Here is a 21707-nt window from a genome sequence, read left to right as displayed (position 1 = left end):
AATATAAGCTTGTAAGTATTAAGTACTTTCTGTTTGTAACATTTAACAATTTACTTGGGAGTGGCTGCCATTCACATAAAACAGATTTTAATCAAATTTGTTTAAAATGAACAAATAATGACATCAGTCTTGGAAATCTAGATTCTTTCAGGGGTCTCATAGTGAAATCTAAGCAAGTAACTCCATTAAAAGATGATAAAAAGAAATTTAGGCACAAGGAATTTTAACAGTTTGCAAAGAAGAAGAAATTTTCTTGTAGGCTTCCTGGAGCGTTTTGGCCACCTAAAAAAACCTGGTAATTAAATCAGATCCAAGTTTTCTTAATTTTCTGATGCAACTTTCTCTGTTGCTTTTTTGGAGGAGACAAAAATTACTGCACTTGCTGCTTTTAGAGTCAAGGGTGTTCTCTCATCTAAGACATAAATTCCTAAAATTATTTTTCCCTGTCAGAGAGGGGAGCCTTGCTGCACCTCCAGCAGCCTTTTGCACCGTCAGATTTCTACTTCAAGCCCTGGGTCAGCTTAATAGAGTGTGGATTCTCCTCAGACTGACACAGTTCTTTGTTAAGTCTGTCTGAAGCATTTTCCAGGCAGCTGGCAGTATCTTGCTCTTCAAAAAATAGAAAAAACCTAATCCAGCTAAAGGGCTTAGGGGAAAAAAAATGAATTTAGGAAGTAAAAAAAATAAATTATAGTCTAAAGCTAATTTTAATGCATACAAATAGCTTTTGAATTCTTGCTGGACTAGAAATCCCAGTCTCTTGACTCCTCAGTAAAGGATAGTTATGTAGGGTAACACATCTACAAGACTAATAACTAGGTCTCATAGAAAGTACTTCAGTGAAACTGTAGGGAATTCAAATAATCTTGACCTCATACCTCACTCTGAGGCCTCTTGTAAACTTATTAGGCAGAATTATATCATTCTTGGATTTGAAATGTCATGAATGATGTTCTGACGTGTCCTGTTCAATCTCAAATATGTTTCAATCCATAATGGACGAAGTGACAAGATGCTTACGTTTTATGAGAATAATTTGATAAGTTTCATCACACTTATTCTGTGCTCATTTTCCTGTTACAATTTATACTATGATAGTGTTAGTTTATGAGTAATATTAGCTCTTAATATCTGACTTCATGTGTTTTGAGGAGTCTAAAGATTGCTTGACTAATTGTGAACAGGAAACATTCTTGGAACTCACTTGAAACATTGCGAAATGACCGTTTTCCTCCATGTCTTCTCTATCTATTTACATAATTTTTAATTTCTGTCACTCTAGATACCAAATATCTATCTAGATGGTTATGGATATGAGAGATACTCACTTGCAGTATACTGACTTGTAGAATACAGACAGTTTTACACACTCACTTGTAGTATACAGACTTCATAGTTTTGCTACTCTTCTCTACTCAAAGATAGTTCTGCTTAACAAGTTACAGGGAGCAAAGATGTGGTTTACTAGTCCATTTATTTACCATTTATTCAAGCCTACACATTCATTTCCCACTTTTCCAGGTCTGACTTTGCTTCTCCTCAGGCTTTGCAGTTTTACAGCAATGCTTAGTTGCAGATGTCCATGGAAGGGGCAGTATGAAAAGTCCTGTCTGTTTGTTTGTTTGTTTAACCTCTAACTATGGTACTTATTTTCGTATATCTGTATTGTGAATTGTATTGCTCCATGTTCACTCTTTTCCCTAGATTTCTAATTAAATGAAGTGTGTGAATTGCCTTCAGTTGTCACTGCACATAGAGATCCCAAGTTGCTTGGCCCTTATATAAAGGTAGAATAGTTTAGAATAAATGACTGCTTCAGCTGAGGCATAACATTATACACATTAGCTCATAAAGTAAACGTTACTTATAGAGCTCATTTGTTATTTTTCATGAAGTATTGCTGTGCTTTTGCAGTCTTTGCACTGGCACTGTGAACTTCAATGCCTTTAGTCACAGTTGGATCCTTTTGCAGTCATATTAGTATCATATTTAGTGTCTGACTTTGCTTCTCCTCAGGCTTTGCAGTTTTACAGCAATGCTTAGTTGCAGATGTCCATGGAAGGGGCAGTATGAAAAGTCCTGTCTGTTTGTTTGTTTGTTTAACCTCTAACTATGGTACTTATTTTCGTATATCTGTATTGTGAATTGTATTGCTCCATGTTCACTCTTTTCCCTAGATTTCTAATTAAATGAAGTGTGTGAATTGCCTTCAGTTGTCACTGCACATAGAGATCCCAAGTTGCTTGGCCCTTATATAAAGGTAGAATAGTTTAGAATAAATGACTGCTTCAGCTGAGGCATAACATTATACACATTAGCTCATAAAGTAAACGTTACTTATAGAGCTCATTTGTTATTTTTCATGAAGTATTGCTGTGCTTTCGCAGTCTTTGCACTGGCACGGTGAACTTCAATGCCTTTGGTCACAGTTGGATCCTTTTGCAGTCATATTAGTATCGTATTTAGTTAAGTCAAATATTTTAATATTAAATTATTGTAAGGAAGATGAGACTTGTCCTTTTCTTTAAGTCAAATATTTTAATATTAAATTATTTTAAGGAAGATGAGTCTTGTCCTTTTCTTTATTTCTGTAGTTCCTTCCAGGAGACAGATTGCAGAATTCACTGTGTCAGCGCAGAGCTCTGAGAACTGTGAAATCTTGAGAGTTCAGGCTGTCCCTCTGTCTCTCTGAGCAGGAGGCTCTTCTGGTACTTGCAAGGCCACCTATTGCTTTTCAGGCCACCTTTAGAGTTCTGTCTTTTATGTAGCTGTGTCATCTGCAGATTAATGTTCCCTCTCATTTTTTCCACAGCCTCTGTGGTTTTTCTTGTGCAGTGCTGCTGTGGCCTCCTTTCTCTGACACACCTTTCCATATTCATTGCCTTGTTCATTTAGTTTCCCATCCAGCCAGCCTTTGGACATCTGACGAACCAATTTCCCACCCATATGTTTTTCCCAGGGAAGGGAACCTTTCCATTTCTCTATTGTCTCCGGAGCTGTCTCCAGATCCAATTGTTGTTAGGTTTGTTCCCCCTGCAGTCTTCCTCGGATCAAAGCGGAGAAAATGAAAGTCCCTCTGGCTAATTTAGGAGCAAGGGAGTTGAACTTGTTTTTCTTCTCTTATTCCTACTGGATGATCTTACTCTACAGCTCATACCTTTTCTCGCTTGCTAAAAATAAGCCTATTCTTTATGCAGCTGGAATATTCAGTGTATTGTGCTTGGCCGCACAGTTCTTCAGTGTCCTTATGGAGACCCATTTGACTGGATCTCTTGTGTAAGTGCACTGAATCATGCTTGAATTACTTTCTTGAAAGAACGAAGAGAGGGTGAACTTGCATGTACTTCGTGAGTTTGACAAGGTAAATGACAGCTTTCTGTATTTTTTTATTGTTCCCAATATCATAATTTTTAGATACGTAAGAAATTGTTACTGAGATGTAGTATTTTCTTTAATGTTTACTATTTAAAAATCTTCAGATCTAGGTTTGGGCTTGCTGCAGTCTTCTCTGACTTGCAGCCTCTTGATTTATGCTGTTACACACATGCTTCAGCTTTATTGCTGGCTCATGTGTTCATCTTGTTGCATGCAAGATTTAAGAAAAAGCTGAAGTATTTAGGGGAAAGCATGTAGCAAACACTGGAACGGTTATTTGCATAAGATTGTGGCATCTGTTCTGACTGCACTGTTTGACTTTTATATTGGGCAGTCTCTGTTAATGAAGAGTTTATTAAATTTCAGTTGGTATGGATTTCTGTCACTTTAAACAGTAGAATTAAATACAAAAAGTAGTGCTTTTCCTGATCTTCTCAGTATTCAGCTTTTGCACTGAGTTGGTAATACTACAAAAATACAAAAGGAACAAATAATTCATGTGTTTTTAAAACTAAATTGTCTGTATTCTTACAGTTTCAATTTAACCTGATAACTCTGAAAGAACTGTGTATTGCTCAACATTTTCCATTGAATATGAAAAGTGCAATGAATCAAGCTGATTGTAGCTGACAGCTGGCTTGATCTTGCTGTGATTAGGTCTTTTACTGCTGGCAAAATCCACTAGCCTTTTCCGTTAGCTGATTGTTGATGAACAGAGAGAGACAGCTTTTCATATTGATAAAGAATTTGGGGAAACCTTTATTTCATATGGAATAAGATTTTAAAAAAATATCCTACTACTTATTGATTGCACCAAGCCAAAAAGCCGTGCAAGAACTCACGGAAACCTTTATTTCATATGGAATAAGATTTAAAAAAATAAATAAATATCCTATTTCTTATTGATTGCACCAAGCCAAAAAGCTGTGCAAGAACCCATGAGATGTGCTCGGTTGTTGATTTGGCTTGTTCACAAGAAAGAGTTAAACAATTAGGGTAGACAGAAAATAATAGAAACATGGAGTTGAAGGAGGCTGAAGCAACGCAAATGTTTACAGCCGATGGGCAGTGCTGCAAAATAAAGATGCGCTCTCTTACAATTACATGGGAAAATAGTGAACAGGTAATTAATTACTTCTCGAAATTTGTTATTTTTACACTTTAGTGGACATGTTATTTAAATACTGTGTAGCTTTTGCACTTTAGTTTAAATGATTGTGGGGTTTGTTGTCACGTGACCGGAGCACAGACCAGTTTGGCTTTCTGTAACACATTATCTATGATTTGAGATTCTTAGTTAATCAGATTTTGTTAGATGGGTTTGCTATCATTTTTAATTTTGAAAACATTATCAATAGCTCATTACTTAAAAATGTCATGGTTGACTTTTGCTTTTAACAACCTAGGTTTTATAGGAATTGCATATGCTAAGTTTCAGAATGTATTTTTCAATTACAGGATACTTATTTTCAGTACTTTTGTGTTTTGGAAATGTTTTAATATATTGTTCTAATGAGTATATTACATCACCAAAAAAACTTCACATTGAAACAATTAAGGGAACGATAATGCCCATTTGATGCTAAACATGATATTCAAGTAGTGATAAGTGCTTGTTAACCATACTCCAATAGCTCATTACTTAAAAATGTCATGGTTGACTTTTGCTTTTAACAACCTAGGTTTTATAGGAATTGCATATGCTAAGTTTCAGAATGTATTTTTCAATTACAGGATACTTATTTTCAGTACTTTTGTGTTTTGGAAATGTTTTAATATATTGTTCTAATGAGTATATTACATCACCAAAAAAACTTCACATTGAAACAATTAAGGGAATGATAAATGCCCATTTGATACTCAAGTAGTGATAACTGCTTGTTAACCATACTTAGCCATCCTATCAAAATAAGATGTTGCTTTTCTAAAAGACCCAGGAAAATACAGTTCCAAGGCTATTTTTGAAGGCACTTGGACAGTGTTTTCAACATGTCTATTACTCAAAATGTCTGTGAGTGAAAGGATTAGTATTGTAAACAGGTCTGAAGTTTTGTGCACAGCTGGTCTGTTATTTCTATAAGAATGCATGATTTCTTTTAAGATAATTTGCTTTTGTTAGGAGTTTGAGGTTGATATTTTGATTCAAACCAGCTAGTGGGTATTTTTGCTGACACTAATATAAAGATGCTTAGGATTTCTCTGGCATTGATATTTTGATTCAAACCAGCTAGTGGGTGTTTTTGCTGACACTAAAGTTAATATAAAGATGCTTAGGGTTTCTCTGGCTGTTTAAAAGTGTCTGCAAGGACAAGGAAGGCAGGCAGTAGTATTTTAAATAAATGAGTTCCAGATACTAGTTTCCTATATTGTAGAAGTGATATGTAAGCAGCTTATTTCATATGTAGCAGATGTTTGATATATGCTTAAATCCATTCCTAATTTTGAAAATCTATTTTAACATTGTTCTGATTTTTTTCGTTAAGTTCTGCCTTTTCTTAGCTGTTCTGTGCAAAATAGACACCAGCCTCACTTGCGAGATTTCTAAGAAAGCAATATGGGAAAACAGGAAATCTGGAATCTGTGGCTTATGCTGAATAGATTCCAAGTGTTTTATTACATAGAGTGACTTATTAGTATCAGCAGGTTGGAGGAATTGCTAATAAGGTAGTGTAGTTTAGGAGAGATGTTAAGATTTTATCAAATATAGATAATGTGAGACTTTTCAGCAAACTGTGATGCAGTTGAAGTGTGTTTATTCTAAGAAACTGTTAATGCACTTATTTGCACAAATAAAATAACATCTTTATTATGAATTTATGACTAAAGTTACCAGATTCTGTTTCTAATGTTAATTTCACGATAATTTGATTATCAGGAGATAGCACATGCTAGATATATTTTCCTTTAATTCCCAATATTCTGGCTGCCTTTTCTGGGTTTAATTAGCTTGTTCGTTTCCATTAAGCTAAAAAAGGCACGTGCTTTTGTCATTGGATTCTTTAAAATGGATTTCTGCTATCGGCATGTTTCTGACCCAATTAAAAAAAAATGCAAGGCAGAGCTGTGGATAAAGCTATTAAACTGGAAATAATGTCATCCATGTCGAGATCAGCAGAAACTCTGGTTTAGTTTAAAACCAGATATTTTCTTTTGTCTATTCATTGTGTTATATATGAGTTTTCACATAAAATTTTCGAGTTGTCTTCATTGTGTATGGCTCTAAGATCAGTTTTTATGGAAAATTTGCTCAAAATCTATCAGAATCCTTAAATTTGATGATATATAGCAACTCAGTATGTTTCAGAAATGTGAGAAGGTCAGAATCAATCCTTAAATTTGATGATATATAGCAACTCGGCATGTTTCAGAAATGTGAGGAGGTCAGAATCAATAATCTTCAGCAGGTGCTGCATCCCATGTTCTCCTCTCATAGTCCTCAGGTAGCAAAGATCTTCAGCAGGTGCTGCATCCCATGTTCTCTCATAGTCCTCAGGTAGCACAAGGAGGCCACCTACATTTCATATAAGAGCTATTTGATCCAAAACTGATATAATAAACTCCTGTATCTTCCGTTTCCCCATCACTGCTGTTGTGCTGAGGACAGGTACCCAAGGCATGTGCTGGTTATTCTTACCAGCAACCTGTAAAGCTTTGTTGCCAACTGGGCTACTTAAAGCAGCCCCTAAACCATGTTACTTTGAATGAGGCTTAAGGCAGAAAAGTTGTGCGTGACTGATGGGCTTCTGCTGCTCGTGTGCAAGTTAACAGGAGACAAGTAGGAAATCTTCTGCTAGATTCAGAAGGCAAAGCAAGCTGTTGTTGGTTTGGTTTTTTGGTTTTTGTTTGGTTTTTTTTTTTTTCCTGTAATTTGGTAGCTTTGCAGCCAGAGCTGTAGCTCTCCCTTTGCTGTAACTGTGGCACAGAGGAGGAAAATGCAGGGTTGGCCAGCTGAGATGAGAGCTCCTGCTTTGGGGAGGCTGAGAGTTGTCAGAGCCCTGATTCTTGTCTGGAATTCACTGGCTCTGACCTACCCCCATTCGTTTTACAGTTGTCAGTCTGCTTTGTTCTGGGAAAATGTGCATTTATGTAATATACTTCACTTCCTTTGTCCACGTACTCATATACCTATTCCCAGACCTGTCAGTTCTCTGTTTGTCATATAGCTATATAGATTTCTGGGGTTTGACAGCTCTGCAAAAGTAAATTTCTATTCTAGAGGTAAGTTTTGTATTGCCCTCGTTTGCCCTAGGAAGGAGCAACGACTTAAAACTGCTATAGGTTATGGAAAACTTGAGTTTTTCAATATGTACAGTAAAACCAGAATATTTACTCTGCAATTCTATGTAGGCATTTTAGGCCTTCTCAGGAGCAGCTCTGGTACTTTTTTGGCCTTTGCTGTCATCTCGTATTAGGTTGGTGAAGATGTTTGCTTTTTGCCATAGCAAAATTGTGTGTTTTACTAATGAATCCCACATGGGGGAGTAAATTCTTTAAATCATGAGCCCAAACGAGGAATTATTGGATTTCTCTCTCTCTGCTGGAGTTCCTGCCTCTGTCCCTACCTCACCAACCTTTGTTAGGCTGGTGTTGTCCTAACCTTGATAAAGAGTGTTATTTATCACGTATATTCTGGCTGAGGATATGGATACCTTTGCTATCAGAAACATTCTTGGGAGGAATGATATGGAGGACTTCAGAAAAGGCTTGCCTTTTTTAAAAAAAAAAAAAACAAACCCAAAGCCTAAAAAGCCCATTTGGCCAAAATATATATGTACTACAATGTTAGAGTGGCAGCCTATGTGAAGAATAAAGAGTGTACTGGGTTGTGGGTGGGATATATGCTGCGTTACCTTTAGTACCTGCTCTGGATTGAATTGGATTGTGGCTGAAAGTAGTGGGATACGAGCAGAAAAACTTTCTGGGTAGCCTTTTTGCTGACCAAAGTCAGAACAAGCCATTCTGGGCTCCAAGACAAAAGCCAAGATGCAGAGTTTCTTGCCTCCCTGCACACTGGGTGATTACATCTTATCTAGATTATGTTGGAACCATAGCAATGGGTGGTTTAACCTCAGAATCATCTCTGACTGTGACAAGAGACAAGGGTGGACCAAAGAGAAGTAGTAAACAAGGGAGTAAGGATAGAGGTGATGGAGGTGAATGATAGGAAAAAGACTAGAAAACATGTGAGAGAGTTCATTGTACGTGATTCATTGTACAAGAATATGCAGAGGAGAAGGTGGAACGTGGCCAGTTTCAGGAGGCTTGAGGTACTCGAACCTACACTTTCTAGTGCAGGGTGTTGGGAAGGGAAATGAGGAAGAACTGTGTGGGAGATGGGTGTGAACACCTATCTTAAAAAGAAGGAAGGAATAGATAAGGGAAGTTAATGACACGGTGGCTCTTGCAAACCTAGAAAAAGATCTGAAGAGATAGCGTGCAGGAAATGATTGGTAAATTCTTGTACTGCTCAGGTGTTTTTTCTTTTTCAATTAATTGGTTACATTCTGCTTTACACCGGCTATTTGAGTGGCCGGGCATTGCTGGACCTGAACATGACATCGCCAGTCATTATGGTGACCTGTAAAGTTTTTGAATATTTGTTGTTTTCCTTCAAAGCTCTTATTTCTGAAATCGTAACAGTCTCAGGTGTGGCTTTGGTGTGTGTTTCATTATTATTTTCAAAGTAACTTTTCTGTTCTTACTAGTACAAACTTAGAAAATGGTCAAAAATAAGTATCTTCATGGCTTAGACACGAACACAAAGAAATGAATGCAATCAAACCACATCCTAATTACCATCCTTCAAAAAATAATCTCTCTCAAAAGGTCAGTCTCACAGGTTTTTTTTTATTTTAATGTTGACATAATTAGATTCCTCTTAAAGATAGTTTTCTGATGGGAGTAAAGGCGAAAAACCACTGGAATCTGCCCTTATTGCTGACATGTCTTGACTGCGGTACCTTCTGGTTGTCAAAGAAATATTTCGAGTTCAGGTGCAATTTTTCATTTACTGTTGTGGGTTGCCAATGAGTAAGGCATTTCATAATAGCTCAGAAACATGTAGACTGAGGAGTTTGTGATGATCAACAGAACAGCATAGTGTGAGGGGAGAAAGAAAGGAAGGAGGAATCAGAAAATGAATTTTCAGAGTGACAAGACTAATGTGTAGAAATAAATATTAAAGGAGGTTCCTTTTCTTAATTAAATGCCTAAGGTATGACTTGTTTTGAGGCTGTTTGTAAACTGGTTCCCAAACTATTTAATTACTACTGTGCCATTCATCTCACCTGTCTCAAAAATATTAATCATCAAATGGTAAAATATTAGCTTGTAGTAGGAGGGTAATGCTGGAAGCTGAAACTCCAGTTCATTACAAATTCTGTCTCTCATCATGACCTTTTAAAGAGCATGTTAAACAACATAAATACAATTTTTTTAAGATTCTTGTCAATATTAAGAAATATGGGGATATAGGTGTAAATCATTATCGTGTGTGACATATGTACACATCCCTAATACTTCCTTAGTGCCTAACAATGCAGGGATTGCTCTACAGCATTTCATTTAGGAGTCCATCTCTATGTGTAAATGCTTCTGTGAATCAATGAGAAGAAATTTACAATTCAGCAAAACTGTCTGCTTTGATGTATCACCATGTAGCAAATGAATCTTCGGAATCTGGAGGGGTAGGTACTTGTAGTGGCTTTTTAGTGCCTCCTTCAGAAGGCAGTTCTGTAGGAGGTAGGTTTCTCTTGCTGCAGGAGAAAGGAGGAGGTCTGAACCTTAAATGTCATAGGCTCCTGTTTGTTATGAGAGGTGAGTGACTTCATGGATGAAATTGTTAATAACTAGTTGGAACAGCACAAACTTAAGAATCCGAGAAACCGAGGACCTCATTAAAGAGCTGAAAAATGCGTTGCTCTCTTTGCCTTGCATAACCTGAGGTTCTGAAGAAGGAGAGAGACTGACATTTTTTGGTTGACTTTTGCTTTTAACAACCTAGGTTTTATAGGAATTGCATATGCTAAGTTTCAGAATGTATTTTTCAATTACAGGATACTTATTTTCAGTACTTTTGTGTTTTGGAAATGTTTTAATATACTGTTCTAATGAATAATATTACATCACCAAAAAAACTTCACATTGAAACAATTAAGGGAATGATAAATGCCCATTTGATACTCAAGTAGTGATAACTGCTTGTTAACCATACTTAGCCATCCTATCAAAATAAGATGTTGCTTTTCTAAAAGACCCAGGAAAATACAGTTCCAAGGCTATTTTTGAAGGCACTTGGACAGTGTTTTCAACATGTCTATTACTCAAAATGTCTGTGAGTGAAAGGATTAGTATTGTAAACAGGTCTGAAGTTTTGTGCACAGCTGGTCTGTTATTTCTATAAGAATGCATGATTTCTTTTAAGATAATTTGCTTTTGTTAGGAGTTTGAGGTTGATATTTTGATTCAAACCAGCTAGTGGGTATTTTTGCTGACACTAATATAAAGATGCTTAGGATTTCTCTGGCAGTTTAAAAGTGTCTGCAAGGACAAGGAAGGCAGGCAGTAGTATTTTAAATAAATGAGTTCCAGATACTAGTTTCCTATATTGTAGAAGTGATATGTAAGCAGCTTATTTCATATGTAGCAGATGTTTGATATATGCTTAAATCCATTCCTAATTTTGAAAATCTATTTTAACATTGTTCTGATTTTTTTCGTTAAGTTCTGCCTTTTCTTAGCTGTTCTGTGCAAAATAGACACCAGCCTCACTTGCGAGATTTCTAAGAAAGCAATATGGGAAAACAGGAAATCTGGAATCTGTGGCTTATGCTGAATAGATTCCAAGTGTTTTATTACATAGAGTGACTTATTAGTATCAGCAGGTTGGAGGAATTGCTAATAAGGTAGTGTAGTTTAGGAGAGATGTTAAGATTTTATCAAATATAGATAATGTGAGACTTTTCAGCAAACTGTGATGCAGTTGAAGTGTGTTTATTCTAAGAAACTGTTAATGCACTTATTTGCACAAATAAAATAACATCTTTATTATGAATTTATGACTAAAGTTACCAGATTCTGTTTCTAATGTTAATTTCACGATAATTTGATTATCAGGAGATAGCACATGCTAGATATATTTTCCTTTAATTCCCAATATTCTGGCTGCCTTTTCTGGGTTTAATTAGCTTGTTCGTTTCCATTAAGCTAAAAAAGGCACGTGCTTTTGTCATTGGATTCTTTAAAATGGATTTCTGCTATCGGCATGTTTCTGACCCAATTAAAAAAAAATGCAAGGCAGAGCTGTGGATAAAGCTATTAAACTGGAAATAATGTCATCCATGTCGAGATCAGCAGAAACTCTGGTTTAGTTTAAAACCAGATATTTTCTTTTGTCTATTCATTGTGTTATATATGAGTTTTCACATAAAATTTTCGAGTTGTCTTCATTGTGTATGGCTCTAAGATCAGTTTTTATGGAAAATTTGCTCAAAATCTATCAGAATCCTTAAATTTGATGATATATAGCAACTCGGCATGTTTCAGAAATGTGAGGAGGTCAGAATCAATAATCTTCAGCAGGTGCTGCATCCCATGTTCTCCTCTCATAGTCCTCAGGTAGCAAAGGGAGGCCACCTACATTTCATATAAGAGCTATTTGATACAGAACTGATATAATAAGCTCCTGTATCTTCCATTTCCCCATCACTGCTGTTGTGCTGAGGACAGGTACCCAAAGCGTGTGCTGGTTATTCTTACCAGCAACCTGTGAAGCTTTGTTGCCAACTGGGCTACTTAAAGCAGCCCCTAAACCATGTTACTTTGAATGAGGCTTAAGGCAGAAAAGTTGTGCGTGACTGATGGGCTTCTGCTGCTCGTGTGCAAGTTAACAGGAGACAAGTAGGAAATCTTCTGCTAGATTCAGAAGGCAAAGCAAGCTGTTGTTGGTTTGGTTTTTTGGTTTTTGTTTGTTTTTTTTTTTTTCCTGTTATTTGGTAGCTTTGCAGCCAGAGCTGTAGCTCTCCCTTTGCTGTAACTGTGGCACAGAGGAGGAAAATGCAGGGTTGGCCAGCTGAGATGAGAGCTCCTGCTTTGGGGAGGCTGAGAGTTGTCAGAGCCCTGATTCTTGTCTGGAATTCACTGGCTCTGACCTACCCCCATTCGTTTTACAGTTGTCAGTCTGCTTTGTTCTGGGAAAATGTGCATTTATGTAATATACTTCACTTCCTTTGTCCACGTACTCATATACCTATTCCCAGACCTGTCAGTTCTCTGTTTGTCATATAGCTATATAGATTTCTGGGGTTTGACAGCTCTGCAAAAGTAAATTTCTGTTCTAGAGGTAAGTTTTGTATGCCCTCATTTGCCCTAGAAAGGAGGGTTTGACAGCTCTGCAAAAGTAAATTTCTATTCTAGAGGTAAGTTTTGTATTGCCCTCGTTTGCCCTAGGAAGGAGCAACGACTTAAAACTGCTATAGGTTATGGAAAACTTGAGTTTTTCAATATGTACAGTAAAACCAGAATATTTACTCTGCAATTCTATGTAGGCATTTTAGGCCTTCTCAGGAGCAGCTCTGGTACTTTTTTGGCCTTTGCTGTCATCTCGTATTAGGTTGGTGAAGATGTTTGCTTTTTGCCATAGCAAAATTGTGTGTTTTACTAATGAATCCCACATGGGGGAGTAAATTCTTTAAATCATGAGCCCAAACGAGGAATTATTGGATTTCTCTCTCTCTGCTGGAGTTCCTGCCTCTGTCCCTACCTCACCAACCTTTGTTAGGCTGGTGTTGTCCTAACCTTGATAAAGAGTGTTATTTATCACGTATATTCTGGCTGAGGATATGGATACCTTTGCTATCAGAAACATTCTTGGGAGGAATGATATGGAGGACTTCAGAAAAGGCTTGCCTTTTTTAAAAAAAAAAAAAAACAAACCCAAAGCCTAAAAAGCCCATTTGGCCAAAATATATATGTACTACAATGTTAGAGTGGCAGCCTATGTGAAGAATAAAGAGTGTACTGGGTTGTGGGTGGGATATATGCTGCGTTACCTTTAGTACCTGCTCTGGATTGAATTGGATTGTGGCTGAAAGTAGTGGGATACGAGCAGAAAAACTTTCTGGGTAGCCTTTTTGCTGACCAAAGTCAGAACAAGCCATTCTGGGCTCCAAGACAAAAGCCAAGATGCAGAGTTTCTTGCCTCCCTGCACACTGGGTGATTACATCTTATCTAGATTATGTTGGAACCATAGCAATGGGTGGTTTAACCTCAGAATCATCTCTGACTGTGACAAGAGACAAGGGTGGACCAAAGTACTTGAAGAGAAGTAGTAAACAAGGGAGTAAGGATAGAGGTGATGGAGGTGAATGATAGGAAAAAGACTAGAAAACATGTGAGAGAGTTCATTGTACGTGATTCATTGTACAAGAATATGCAGAGGAGAAGGTGGAACGTGGCCAGTTTCAGGAGGCTTGAGGTACTCGAACCTACACTTTCTAGTGCAGGGTGTTGGGAAGGGAAATGAGGAAGAACTGTGTGGGAGATGGGTGTGAACACCTATCTTAAAAAGAAGGAAGGAATAGATAAGGGAAGTTAATGACACGGTGGCTCTTGCAAACCTAGAAAAAGATCTGAAGAGATAGCGTGCAGGAAATGATTGGTAAATTCTTGTACTGCTCAGGTGTTTTTTCTTTTTCAATTAATTGGTTACATTCTGCTTTACACCGGCTATTTGAGTGGCCGGGCATTGCTGGACCTGAACATGACATCGCCAGTCATTATGGTGACCTGTAAAGTTTTTGAATATTTGTTGTTTTCCTTCAAAGCTCTTATTTCTGAAATCGTAACAGTCTCAGGTGTGGCTTTGGTGTGTGTTTCATTATTATTTTCAAAGTAACTTTCTGCTCTTACTAGTACAAACTTAGAAAATGGTCAAAAATAAGTATCTTCATGGCTTAGACACGAACACAAAGAAATGAATGCAATCAAACCACATCCTAATTACCATCCTTCAAAAAATAATCTCTCTCAAAAGGTCAGTCTCACAGGTTTTTTTTTTATTTTAATGTTGACATAATTAGATTCCTCTTAAAGATAGTTTTCTGATGGGAGTAAAGGCAAAAAACCACTGGAATCTGCCCTTATTGCTGACATGTCTTGACTGCGGTACCTTCTGGTTGTCAAAGAAATATTTCGAGTTCAGGTGCAATTTTTCATTTACTGTTGTGGGTTGCCAATGAGTAAGGCATTTCATAATAGCTCAGAAACATGTAGACTGAGGAGTTTGTGATGATCAACAGAACAGCATAGTGTGAGGGGAGAAAGAAAGGAAGGAGGAATCAGAAAATGAATTTTCAGAGTGACAAGACTAATGTGTAGAAATAAATATTAAAGGAGGTTCCTTTTCTTAATTAAATGCCTAAGGTATGACTTGTTTTGAGGCTGTTTGTAAACTGGTTCCCAAACTATTTAATTACTACTGTGCCATTCATCTCACCTGTCTCAAAAATATTAATCATCAAATGGTAAAATATTAGCTTGTAGTAGGAGGGTAATGTTGGAAGCTGAAACTCCAGTTCATTACAAATTCTGTCTCTCATCATGACCTTTTAAAGAGCATGTTAAACAACATAAATACAATTTTTTTAAGATTCTTGTCAATATTAAGAAATATGGGGATATAGGTGTAAATCATTATCGTGTGTGACATATGTACACATCCCTAATACTTCCTTAGTGCCTAACAATGCAGGGATTGCTCTACAGCATTTCATTTAGGAGTCCATCTCTATGTGTAAATGCTTCTGTGAATCAATGAGAAGAAATTTACAATTCAGCAAAACTGTCTGCTTTGATGTATCACCATGTAGCAAATGAATCTTCGGAATCTGGAGGGGTAGGTACTTGTAGTGGCTTTTTAGTGCCTCCTTCAGAAGGCAGTTCTGTAGGAGGTAGGTTTCTCTTGCTGCAGGAGAAAGGAGGAGGTCTGAACCTTAAATGTCATAGGCTCCTGTTTGTTATGAGAGGTGAGTGACTTCATGGATGAAATTGTTAATAACTAGTTGGAACAGCACAAACTTAAGAATCCGAGAAACCGAGGACCTCATTAAAGAGCTGAAAAATGCGTTGCTCTCTTTGCCTTGCATAACCTGAGGTTCTGAAGAAGGAGAGAGACTGACATTTTTTCAGCAGCACTGTTTGCGTACAGCTTCTTACAAGCAGACTCAACTAATATGAAATGCTCTAAATGAATTAATTCAGCTGGGTCTCGGCAGGAGAAAGATTTGGTGTTTTTTCATGCTGTTTCAAAAAGGCTGCTGTGCTGTTTTGGAGACCTGAAATCAGCACCCGTCCGTCTGAAAATAATTGATTTGAGGTCGAAGAGGAATTCTGCTTGGTTTGATTCCTGCTTTTGCCATGTGGATGAGAAAGAACAAACTACGAGTGAAGTTACAGGTTTAAAACTTTGTTTCCTGGGCTGCCTCTTCTTTTCTTTCCTAAGTCTAGCGTAGTTATTTTAAGTGAAAGGGACACTTACTGGTATTCAATGAGGTAAATATGAAAAGATTTCTCATAGGGTGTTTAGATTTAAATGGTTAATTATCACTGTTTCCCATGTTCTTGTACTTTGCCATGTATAAAAGGTTTGTAGACATTACACTTTCTAAATGGAACATTTTACAGTAGTTAATAGCTTCTTCGAGGGGAAGCTAATATTTGTATTCATCTTATAATTAATCTTCTATATTTTACATAATACGAAATAATGTGGTACTTTTTCAGGCATTAAAATACACACTTTCAAATTCGCTTATTTAAAGCAGTAAAAATTCTGAGCTTTTGGATCAAAAGGGTTTTTGTTTCTGGTGCTTTTACAAACCAGTTTTCTTATTGCCATTGTGCATTCCAGATTACAATTTTCATTTAGAAAATCTGTAATTCTCACTTGGTGAAATAGCTTCTTTATTTGGAAATATGCACAACCCCTGTAGAGGGACACCACTTCTTGAGTCTTACACTTTTAACAAGATTTCTTAGCAGAATAAAGCAACTCCCTACTACTTAGGCAGTGTTATACTGAAGATTCCTGCTGGAAATAGAATGAGCTGTCAATGTTGTTAACTTCAAAGCAGAAAGGAGGGGAGCATTGGAAAGACTTTGCATGGTCTGAAGGGGGAAGATGCAGAAGGAAGCCTTCAAGCCATCCTGAGCCCCTTTTTCCTACAGAGTCCAGCAGAGGCAGCTGTAGAGATTTTGGTTTTTCTGGCAGAATGTGGTGCCAGAAGAAGTTAGAGCTTGAAGAACATCTTCTGGGAGCAGCATCTGGTTTTTCTATGGTATTTTCTTGTCTCAAGTGAGCACATTTTGGTTTGTGGATGGCACTTGGAAAAGCTTCCTTACTTTCTTACCCAATTAGTGCCTTTCAGTCTGTAATTAATAATAAAATGTCTCTCTTTGATTTATTAGCTGGTGGCCACAAGTGCGTACAAGTTATTTGGCCTTAAAGAATATTGCAGAGGATTCTTGTCTGTCATAAGACATGCTAATAAAAAAAGTGCACACTACTAAGTTCATTTTTTTTTTTTTTTTTAAATTACTGTGTTCACTAACAAAGTGTTGAAATAGAAAATTAGTGTTTTGGATGGATTTTAGCTTTTGTTCTAGTTCCACTATTCTGTATAGCTATAACTGTAAATAAATACATTGATTTTTTTTTTAAATACTTCTTATGATAAATAGTTTTCATTACTGTTGACTATTAAGAGGAGTTTCACTTGTCATATCCAGTAAGAATTATGATTTCACTCCATTATTTATTCAGCAGGAAATATTCAAAGAGGGACAATAACTTTCTCTAAAAAATTTTAGTCCGACATGTCTATATCGTGCCTCTAAGGTGCAGCAGCTTCAAAAGTTAGTGTTTCAAATCTCATTTTAGTGACTGACCTTGAGGTGCATATTTTGTCTGAATAATTGTATGCAGAAACATGAACTATTAGTTGGAGTTCCGGTAGCAAAAAAAAAAAAAGATATAGCAGTTACTTTAAAACAAATATCGAGTGTTTCAAATCTCATTTTAGTGACTGACCTTGAGGTGCATATTTTGTCTGAATAATTGTATGCAGAAACATGAACTATTAGTTGGAGTTCCGGTAGCAAAAAAAAAAAAAGATATAGCAGTTACTTTAAAACAAATATCATTTTGTTTTCTTGACTGAAGCTTAAAGAAATAGTTCTGTGTTAGGAATTGGTTGGAGAACTGCTACTTACTTATGTGGGAATTTGATGTAGGAATATGAAACAAGCCATTCAAAGTGGCTGAGATACTTCAGTATCAACAAGATGTTAGAGGAGAATTTTACTTTCCTCAGAGTGAAGCATGAGTACTACAAGGGGACATGTCAGACAAGATCCCTATGGGACTGCAAGTCCATAGGGTGAGCCCAGAAAATCAGATCAGCTAAATCAGCTTTCTTCAATTTGATGTAGGAATATGAAACAAGCCATTTGAAGTGGCTGAGATACTGATATTTTGGGATGGGGTTTGGTCAGATCCACAATCTGGTGCTTGATTGATTGGGGTGGGGAGGTGTTTGGTTGGGATGGGGTTTGGTCAGATCCACAATCTGATGCTTGATTGATTGGGGTGGGGAGATGTTTGGTGGGTTTCTTTTTTTTTTTTTTTCATGTGCCTGTAAAACCTCATTCCATTTTGTAAACATTCATTTGAAACAGAGTTTTACTTACCAATATTTCCAAAACATTTAATTCCCTTTTCTTTTTCAGCAGATAACTACTATATTTCAGATAGGAAGTGATGTAGATTTAATCTGGTTGATTGATCGTGTAGTCATGTAGTTTGGTGAAAACACTGCATTGTTTATTGAATTATTGCAATGCAACAGTCCAGCTTTTACACTGACCACCTAAATTGACTGAATTACGTTTCAATACCTTGAAACAGATGTGGGGCTGTTCTGAACTTTCCAGTTTTCCAGCATAATTGCTCAAAGGCTGCTGTTTTCTTTCTGTGCAAATTCTAAAGTTGTGGCTAAACCATGTAAAGATAAAGTTGTGGGGTTTGGTTTTCTCAATAGCAAAGCAAGTGTTTGGCAAGTGTCAACTTCTGGAATTTATCTTGTTACACCACATGCTCTTTCTTGTGCTTGCATAGTAAAAAATGTGGTTTAATTGAAGTAATTTAATGTATGTATTTAAATTTTGTTTGTTGATGAAACTATGAATATACTGAAACAATGCATTCATTTTTAAAAACAATATTTGGTCTCACACCTTGTCACAGCATTATATAAATTTTAAATAATTTTTAGTAATTGCCTGTCTTACCCCAGTTTTGTAAATGATTTGTGAGTTTTGAAATGCAAAAGGGATGTTAAAGCCCCTCTAATACCTTGTCTTTTCATTCAAAATTCTCTCAGTAATAGCCATTTATCCAAAGGGGATGAACTTTACTTTCTTTGCTTTGTATGGACTGTTTTTCACAGATTCTTACCTTAAATGCTCCATTTTTGGATGCGAGAGCTTAGTGACAGCCTTTACCGAAGGGTTCTCGTGTGGTCTTGTTCTGTGCTGGGTAAATAATGGTAACCACCAGATAAAGCTGCCAAGGTGGTTACACTGAAAATACCAGGAATTGAAAGAAGCTTCAGATTCCAATTACTGCCTGAAACACCTGCTTTCGTGTGTGGTACCACATGTGTCATAGCACTACTGTCTGTTTTCCTCTTTCATCTGCTTTTCCACTTTCTGATTTTTTCTATCCCTGATACATGCACAGTCTGTGTCCTCTCTTTCTGCTCTGAGGTTCCTTCCACCTTAATAGATGTCCATCATTATTCTTCCTCGGAGGACTGGGGAGGAGGCATTAGTCTTCCTCTGAGGAGTGGGGATTTAGCTTCTATCATCAGAACACTTAATGATGTACACTTAATGGACATCAACGCATCAATGTACCATTTTGTGTTCTGCAGGTTGGGAATCCACGTGTTGAACTCACTCTTTCTGAACTTCAAGATATGGCTGCCCGACAACAACAGCAGATTGAAAATCAACAGCAAATGTTGGTTGCTAAGGTAATCGTTATATACAGATCATAATAAATACAAATTTATTTCAGCATGCCCAAGCATAAGCTTCATGCATACAGAAAAACATGCTAATTCATTCTAGAAAAGCTCAAGAAAGAGCTTGAGAAATCCATTGTTTTACCAGATTAATCATAACCAATGCATTATACAACATTATAGAGTAAATGATACTGTAACAACCTATGTCAAGCCAAATCATGTGTCTTTATAAAAATATTGCCAGGTTTTATTTGCCTCTTTTGTGCAGCCCAGCTCATGATCTGTGATAGACCAGTTCTAGAAAAGCTCAAGAAAGAGCTTGAGAAATCCATTGTTTTACCAGATTAATCATAACCAATGCATTATACAACATTATAGAGTAAATGATACTGTAACAACCTATGTCAAGCCAAATCATGTGTCTTTATAAAAATATTGCCAGGTTTTATTTGCCTCTTTTGTGCAGCCCAGCTCATGATCTGTGATAGACCAGGCTTGACTCTGCTCATCTTTAGTAGCTCACTCACCCCAGTAGGGTAATAGTGATGTAGGATGAGAATATGGCCACTTCATGTGTATTCATGGTTTACATTTCCAAAGTCTCTTGAGAAGTAGGAATCTAAGTACATTTTCAGAGTGGGGAGTGAGTTTAATGGTTTTGACATTGTTGTAGGTGCTATAATATACAATATGCATTGGATGCTTTGAGTACCTAAGTTCTTTCTTGATGAAAATAATGTAGGGAAAAAAAATATTTTCCTTGTGTTCCCGGTGGAAGGACTATTATTTAGAACTGGGACATTATCTTACTGTAGGTCAGCTTGTTTAAAATGGTCTGTTGGACATATTTTGTAGTCTTTGGGAAGCTGGGTAACAGCATTAGAAATTTGTTTTGCAACAGCACAAATTGTTGATAATGTCAGAAGATAAATGCCAGAGGAAGTTTCACAGATGTGTCTGAACAAGTGCTCAGGCTGGGGTTGTATTTGCACATACATGTGAATTTGATACCTGGTCTAAAGAATCTTGACTCTCTGCTCTAAAATAGATTTGTTAATTTTATGTTAAGAGTTTTTCTAGGAGGAACAATACATATTTTAACCAATACAACTTTTTCTAGAAATAAAAAACCCTACTGATCATAGTGAAGGGTTTTTCTAGGTTGTTTTCTTTTTTAAGTATTTTTTTAATTATTATTTTTAAGTATTTTTTTTAACAAGTGGGTAACAGGTACCTCTTGTCTAAAACCTCATTTTCTCAGGAACAACGTTTGCGTTACCTGAAGCAGCAAGAACGTCGGCAGCAGCAGTCTGTTTCTGAAAGTGAAAAGCTTCAAAAACTTAAAGAACGTGTTGAAACCCAGGAGACAAAGCTGAAAAAAATCCGGGCCATGAGAGGACAAGTGGACTACAGCAAGATCATGAACGGCAATCTCTGTATGTGGAATTTTTAAGTAATTTATTTAATATAATTTACTAGTCACTGCATGACTAACAAATAATGCTATATTGCTGGTCAGCATAGCATTGAAGCAGGATTTCGGATAGAATGGTTTTTGTCTTAAAGAGGATGCTGTGTTTCATAGAAACTTGTATATGAAGTAACTTTTTTGTTTGTTTTTATGTAGTCTGGCATAAAGTCAGAAGTCTGTTCTCTAACTACTAGGAAATATTATGACCATTAGCAAATTCCCAACACATAAATATTTTACATATGCATGCATATATTAGATTAAAAATGAGTGTGTTGTTTTTATCAATACCTGTGGAATTAAAAAAAATAACAAAGCTTAATTGTTGGGTTTTTTTTAATTTTTGTCTTGATAATTTTTAGCAACTGAAATTGAGCATATAAGTGCCATGTTCCAGGAAAAGCAGCAGGAGCTACAGGCTGCAGTGTTAAAAGTGGATCAACTTACTCAGCAGCTGGAGGACTTAAGAAAAGGGAAATTGAATGGGTTTCAGTCGTACAACGGCCAAATGACGGGACCTGCAGCAGTGGAGTTAAAAAAGCTGTATCAAGAGCTACAGGTAAGGAAAAGAGAGGTGCTGTTTGGATGATAGCTGTAGATTTTACAAGATTGTGTTACTGCTCTTATGGGTAGCCATTTGGTTCTGTGGCATCTCATAAAACTGAACTGCTGTTAACATGTGAGGTTGTAGTTAGTGTATAACCCTTTCTAAAGCAGAATTTTATTAGCTTTAAAAATTTTTGTCGTTGTTGCTTATGCACACAATGATACAAAG

The 21707-nt window shown here is 36.7% G+C and overlaps 1 protein-coding gene across 3 annotated transcripts in view; it reads left to right on the top strand.

Moving 5' to 3' along the window:
* The window catches only part of LOC106897114 (apoptosis-stimulating of p53 protein 1-like), a 50867-nt gene that overhangs the window by 12728 nt on the left and 16432 nt on the right, over nt 1–21707 (top strand). For all 3 annotated transcript variants that reach the window (XM_014957515.1, XM_014957514.1, XM_014957513.1), the window contains exons 4-6: nt 19366–19467; nt 20723–20897; nt 21295–21491. In XM_014957515.1, coding sequence (XP_014813001.1) covers nt 19366–19467; nt 20723–20897; nt 21295–21491 — 474 coding nt within the window. The remainder of the gene's footprint in view (nt 1–19365; nt 19468–20722; nt 20898–21294; nt 21492–21707) is intronic.

The sequence above is a fragment of the Calidris pugnax genome, unplaced genomic scaffold, assembly GCF_001431845.1.
Source record: "Calidris pugnax isolate Ruff unplaced genomic scaffold, ASM143184v1 scaffold211, whole genome shotgun sequence".
Classification (NCBI taxonomy): domain Eukaryota; kingdom Metazoa; phylum Chordata; class Aves; order Charadriiformes; family Scolopacidae; genus Calidris; species Calidris pugnax.
This window is presented reverse-complemented; position numbering and strand designations above follow the sequence as displayed.